General features: G+C 37.2%; 1 protein-coding gene across 1 annotated transcript in view; it reads right to left on the bottom strand.

The window, feature by feature from the left end:
• The window catches only part of LOC101845017 (receptor-type tyrosine-protein phosphatase eta), a gene marked incomplete in the record, with an annotated part of 74,747 nt that overhangs the window by 34,479 nt on the left and 33,931 nt on the right, over positions 1-6,337 (bottom strand). Inside the window, 2 exon segments of the mRNA XM_013085217.2 lie at positions 131-301; positions 3,374-3,449. Of these exon segments, the coding sequence (XP_012940671.1) occupies positions 131-301; positions 3,374-3,449 (247 nt within the window).

Genomic DNA, 6,337 nt, shown 5'->3' with positions numbered 1-6,337 from the left:
CTCTCTCTCTCTCTCAATGGCCAGTAAAATTAGTAAAGACATACCTTTTTAATATTGTATAGTGGCCGGAAAAATGAACAGTGACAGCAAGATGTTTGTACAGTGGCCAGTAAAACGAGTAATGACCAACCTGCTTTCACTCGGATTCGAGACACAACAAATCCTGTGGAGGCGATTGGTCCGCTGCTGCTTTTCTTGAAAAAATCACTGCTAGCGAGAAAGGTGAGGGAATTTTTCGTTGGTTTCGAGTTCGATTCTTTGACGAGGGGGCCGTCTTTAGCCACATTCCATGGTCTAGGCTCTGAGAAGTGAATAAAGTGCGAAGAATCAATATAGGACGTGTGGAGCCAACAAAAGTTAGAGTTTTCTTCAGTATAAAGCACCTGTTTGTATAAAATTACCTTATTAGTTTGAATAAGGAGAAGCACATCAACGCAATAATCACCATCTACTGTTAATGCATCCAATACATACTTACAGGGTCTCTAAAAAGGACAATAACTCGAGCAAAGCTTCAAACAAATAGAATTCAACCAATGGGACGTAAAATGCATTTAGTATGAAAACAATTAATCATCGTGTTCGAGAAATATAAAGTTTTAAAGGCTTCTACCAAAATTGGGTAAACATAAATTTCCTAAAAGTGTTCAGTTACAGGAGCCTGATCAGTCCTTTCTGGTTTCAGGAAGAGAAAGGCATTTTTCAAGACAGAAACGTCAAATGAGTATTTCATCGTGCTTAGAAAGTCTTTATTAGGTTTGGGGAGGAGAATGTAATATATGCTGTAGAGGAAGAACGTCTGAATACACAGTGTGAAGAGCTCAACAGGAAGTCATAAAAAAGCAAAACCGACAGGGTTAAAGTCAGCAGAACACCTGGCAGCACAATGACTTATATCAATTTGTCTTAAGAGGTGAATGTTTTTTCAAACTCCTGCACACTGTATTCTAGAAAATTCCTTAATAAATATTTTTTTAAATCCCAGTCGACGGTTTCTACAGATTAAAAAAAAATTTAACAGCTCTGGCAATATCGCTTTTAAAAGCAAGTGTACTATTTTCTAATCACAACAGTATGCTTATTGAACGTATATTTAGGGAACCTTTAGTGCCAAAAATGTGTTCACTATAAAATAACATTCTTGTAAGAAGTTTGGCCACTAAAAAATATCATTGGAGAGCTGTGACGTGGGCCATATATGCGAATGCGAAATGTGTTGGAGAAGCGGAAAGTACTGTAAACAATTCCATTTTCAGCGTGATGGAGATTTATAGTATTTTATATAAATTTATGAAGAAAAGTTTTTAAATTGAGCCTCAGTTGTTGTAGAAAAATGTGACTAAATTAAGATAAATTGATTCAAACTGATGTGCAAAGTAAGAGTCAAACTGATTCACCTGTTAAAGAGATATTTGAGGATAAGTTGCGCCACGAATTGTTGAACGCACCATAATGAATGGTCACCGTATGTCCTCGACTTGAACCCCCTCAATTATATCCTTATGAGACTTACAGATGTTGTCAAAAAACCACGAAAACAATCAACAAACAATCGAACAGTTGAAACTCAGTGTTGAGCACGACGACTAAAGAATGGACCCATAAAAATGCCATAGGGTTATTCAAAATTATCAGTGGCGTATTCGAGCTGGTCAGGAGAGAAACGGTAAATACCTGGAGCATTCAACTTAAAGGGCTGGTGGGACACCTAAGGTCTATTTTGGCTATTACAAGGCCTAGAGTGCCCATATTTGCTGTGGGACATCGTGTGTTATTGGGGATTTGAAATCAATCGTTCAAAAAGTATATTGTGAATCGGTGGCTATGGAAACGGCTGCCATATTGGATTTTGTATACTTTTTTCAATCCCATTTTACTATAAACTGATTCACTTCTAATTTGGCATGCCAACAGTAAATATGTAGCTCTTAAATTTGGCTTTTGAATTTTTGGTATATGCTTTAGTTTTATTTTATGACACTTACAATTGGGTTGTTGCAAAAAAAGTTTTTAAAAATGGGGAAATTCATGCTTTCATAAATCAAAAACCACTCCATTAATCACAATTTCCAACAAGCCAAAATTTAGAACTAGTTGTTGTTGGTATTCTATGAAAGTTACATTGAAATTGAACAAGAAACAGAGCAGAACACTGTGATAATGTATGAAAAAATAGAATTGTGAGAAAACAGCCGATAAGGTAACAAAAGGCTGGAAAACATGTGCTTTCGCAGGAAAACCTGAAAATAAACAAAATAAACACAGCTTTAGGGTGTAGCAAGGTTTACATACGTTTCTGGATACTGTTCAGGAAATGTCCTGGTACTATAATATGTAATAAGCCCAATTTGCATAACTTGACCTCAAAACACGATTCCTAGGTGCCCCACCAGCCCTTAAGAGCAGCCACCTTCTCCGGATGTATTTGACAACATCGATTTTATAGAATTGCTTTTCAACGCTCCAATACACAATACGGGTTTAATGTTTTAAGTAGTTGCTTCTCACCCTATTTTGACTGAAATTGTACAAACGAAATATTTTACGAGCAAGTAAGCTGATATTTTTCTTCATTCTGACAAATGTAACATCTCCCTGGTTGAATATTATTTATTCCATGTTTTGTGGAAATGGGTCAAAAGATAACGGAGTTATTGACCTTTGATCAGGTTTTCTTTTTAGACGCCCGGCACATACATGCACACATCGATATTTAATAAACACACATACGTACACATGTACATACACACACATAGGTACGCAAACTTATACAAGCACACAAGTGCATATGTACACAGGCACACACGCACACACGCACACACGCACATACGTACATGATTTCATATGGACAGCCATCCGCATGTACTCACATACATACATAAGCAAATACATACATGTATACATACGTGCATACATATATAGATACTTACATATGTACACACAAAAGTACACATATGCATACACACACGTGCACACACGTGCGTTCATACATACATACTCAAGTACGTACAAAAGCACCCATGCACTAATACACACGCTAACACATACATACACAATTGCACATACACACATACAGACATAACACATGCACACATACACACATACACAGACATACATATACATACATACTTACATACATTCATATATACATACATACATACATACATACATACATACATACATACATACATACATACATATATACATACATATATACATACATACATACATACATACATACATATTAACATACATACATACATACATACATACATACATACATATGCACACTCACACACACATACAAACACACACATACACTCACATACATACACACACACACACACACACACACAGACACACATGTACGTACTCCGAATAGGTACTGATATGGATTGTGTGTTAAAAGCCTTGTTTCCCCCTGAAGTCTGGTCCCGTCCTGTTGTTACCTGTAAAACACGAAAAGAAGCATATCAGAATCTGTACTGCCACTCTCGTTGATTATTATAAGATAAGATAAGATACGATAAGATACAGGGTGCTAAAAAAAAGCTGTACATTTTTTTCTCCGAATATCTCGCACAAAACTTGTTCTGCTAGAATGCTGTAATTTGAACAGACATAATTCTTTCAAATCGAAGTTGTTTGGCATGAAATCCACAAAGAAGAAACTTATTTTGAAAATGAAAAATAGCTTAAAGAAAAAAGCACTAAAAAAACCGCAACGTTCACCAATTTGTAGAAATCTTGTAAAGGAAGTCGTGAAATGATTGGTTGACATTTTTTATTTATTTCATCTTTGACATTTAATTTTCCTCCCCTGTAGCATATAAACAATATTTAATTTCTTTCACAGAGTTTAAAAAGCTAAATGCACTGAATCAAATGTCATCGAAGTAATGATCCCGCTTTTCAAGACAATCGAGGAATCATGAACACATTTCCATGGTATGATCCATGTCATCTCGGCCTAGTGAAGATGAACATGGTACAATGGTAGGTTAAGATCTGCAATACGAATGCAGACTGTTGAGGTGTAGAAAAGTCCTAGCTGCAGATCGTTCACGAACAGACGTCTAATGGGACTCGACTACTGAAATCTGCACCCTGGTGACGTTTAAAGAGCTCCACACGGTGCGTGGTCGACCTGAAATGGTCATTTTAAAGGACATTTTCAGTTCTGATTCGCTATAGGTCCAATCTGATGGAACTTCTCTACTCAGGACACCAAAGGTCTTGAGGGCATCTAAGCATTCTTTCCATACCATGGCCAAAACTTACGAAATGTTAGGGATGGTGAGTTTGTGGAGAGGTAATGTTCAATACAAAAAGCTCTCTGTTTCTTACTAAACTGAAACAAGATCTCAGCAGGCAAACGGAATTTGGGAAAAATAATATCTGCAGACTTCTGCTGACTTGTTAGACTGCTATCGCTGACAATATGGCGCGATTATTGCAACTTTTAGTGGTATACTTAATGCGAACTGGTGTGTCATGCTACAACAATGGGGAAATGGTTGAAAATGGGTGGTTTTTTTAATTTAATGCGCCATATAGAGCAAAACCATCTAAAATGAATATCAGACAAATTCCTTTTTGCTTCCAAATATTCTGTTCAAATCTGAAACGCAAACTGGAAGAAATATTTTACAAAACAAGTTGTTCGTTTGTTGTTTGTCTGTTTTTGATCACCCTGTATATGACCTCTTTTTTGCCCAGATCCTGGCACATTGGTTTGGTGTTTCACCACGTACACACACACACACACACACACACACACACACACACACACACACACACACATACACAGAGACACACACACACACATATACACACACACACATACATACATACATACACACAGACACACAGACACACACACACATACACACACACAGATACACACACGCACACACAAACGTGCACACACACGCATACGCACGCGCATGTGCACACCCTTATACACACACTCTCTCTTATGCATCGTCTCCTCCATACACATCATTCTGTGCATATAACCATAATGATGGAATAGTGTGATTACACCCACAACTGGCTCATTGTCACTTGCATAATTTAAGTGAACATTAATTGTAAACATTAGTAGTGTTAAGTTTGATATGTGTATCTTGCTTGAACATTGAGAATTTTAGCAAACATGTAAAATTCTGCACACAAGACAAATCCTGCGAAACAAAATGAAAATTAGGAAAATACCATGCTTTGGTCGTTACCAGACCATTCTGAAGGGAATATTGGAAGGCATGGCGTGGTGCCAAAGTTCTTTCTGACACGTTTTGCCGTTTTGAGTTACTAAGACCACGAGGTCTGAAACCAAATGTTCTATCTGCACAATCAAAATCGTAAAATTATTCGGTGTCGTTATCCAGCAAAGGTAGAAAAAATCACAAATATTATATTAGATAGTCCATCAAAAACTTGCGCCTTAGATCCCATGCCCACCAGCTGTTAAAAATGTTTACATGAACTTCTTCAACATATCACCCAAATTGTAAATGATTCTCTCCGCTTAGGCACAGTACCAAGTTATTTTAAGACAGCACATGTTAGACCCCTTTTGAAAAAAGCTGGACTTGATGAAAAGGACTTTAAAACTTTAAGATCAGTTTCAAATATTTCATTTTTTTTAATTCTGGAAAAAGTTGTGTCTAATAGACTCTTACAGCATATTGAAGCAAATAAACTTAGCGAAGTTCGTCAGACAGCATACAAAGGCACACCATAGTATCGAGACAGCGTTACTTAAGGTCTGAACTGATATTTTAAAAGATATTGATGAAAAAAGGTGTGTCTTCTTATTCTTTTGGACCTTTCGGCTGCATTCGATACCAATGATCATGACATTTTACTCGAGAGACTTAATACTACTTTTGGTGTATAGGGTACTGTTATGCGATGGTTTGAGTCATATTTTAAAGATCGAACACAAGCAGTTGTGGTTGGAAGCACTTTACACTTTATATGAGTGTATACGGCAATAAGTGGCCAAAAGCAATGGCTAGTCAGTACACGTCACCCACTGAGCTAGAGATAACACCTCGAGATACTCAGGTACCACGGTGTGTGAATGTGGGGTTTGTTTGTGAGTGTATGCATGAAGAACGTATGTGCAGATGTGTGTGGAAGAGAGGATGTGGGAGAGACTATGTATGTGTATGAATGTAGATCTATGTGTGTGTGTGTATGTGTGTGTGTGTGTGTGTGTGTGTGTGAGTGTGTGTGTGTGTATGTGTGTGTGTGTGTGTGTGTGTGCGTGTGTGTGTGTGTGTTAATGTAGTTATTGTTGTTGTTGTTGTTGTTGTTGTTGTTGTTGTTG

This window comes from Aplysia californica, unplaced genomic scaffold (assembly GCF_000002075.1).
Source record: "Aplysia californica isolate F4 #8 unplaced genomic scaffold, AplCal3.0 scaffold00357, whole genome shotgun sequence".
In the NCBI taxonomy this organism is placed as follows: Eukaryota; Metazoa; Mollusca; class Gastropoda; order Aplysiida; family Aplysiidae; genus Aplysia; species Aplysia californica.
The sequence above is the reverse complement of the archived record's forward strand: the minus strand, read 5'-3'. Positions and strand labels throughout refer to the sequence as shown.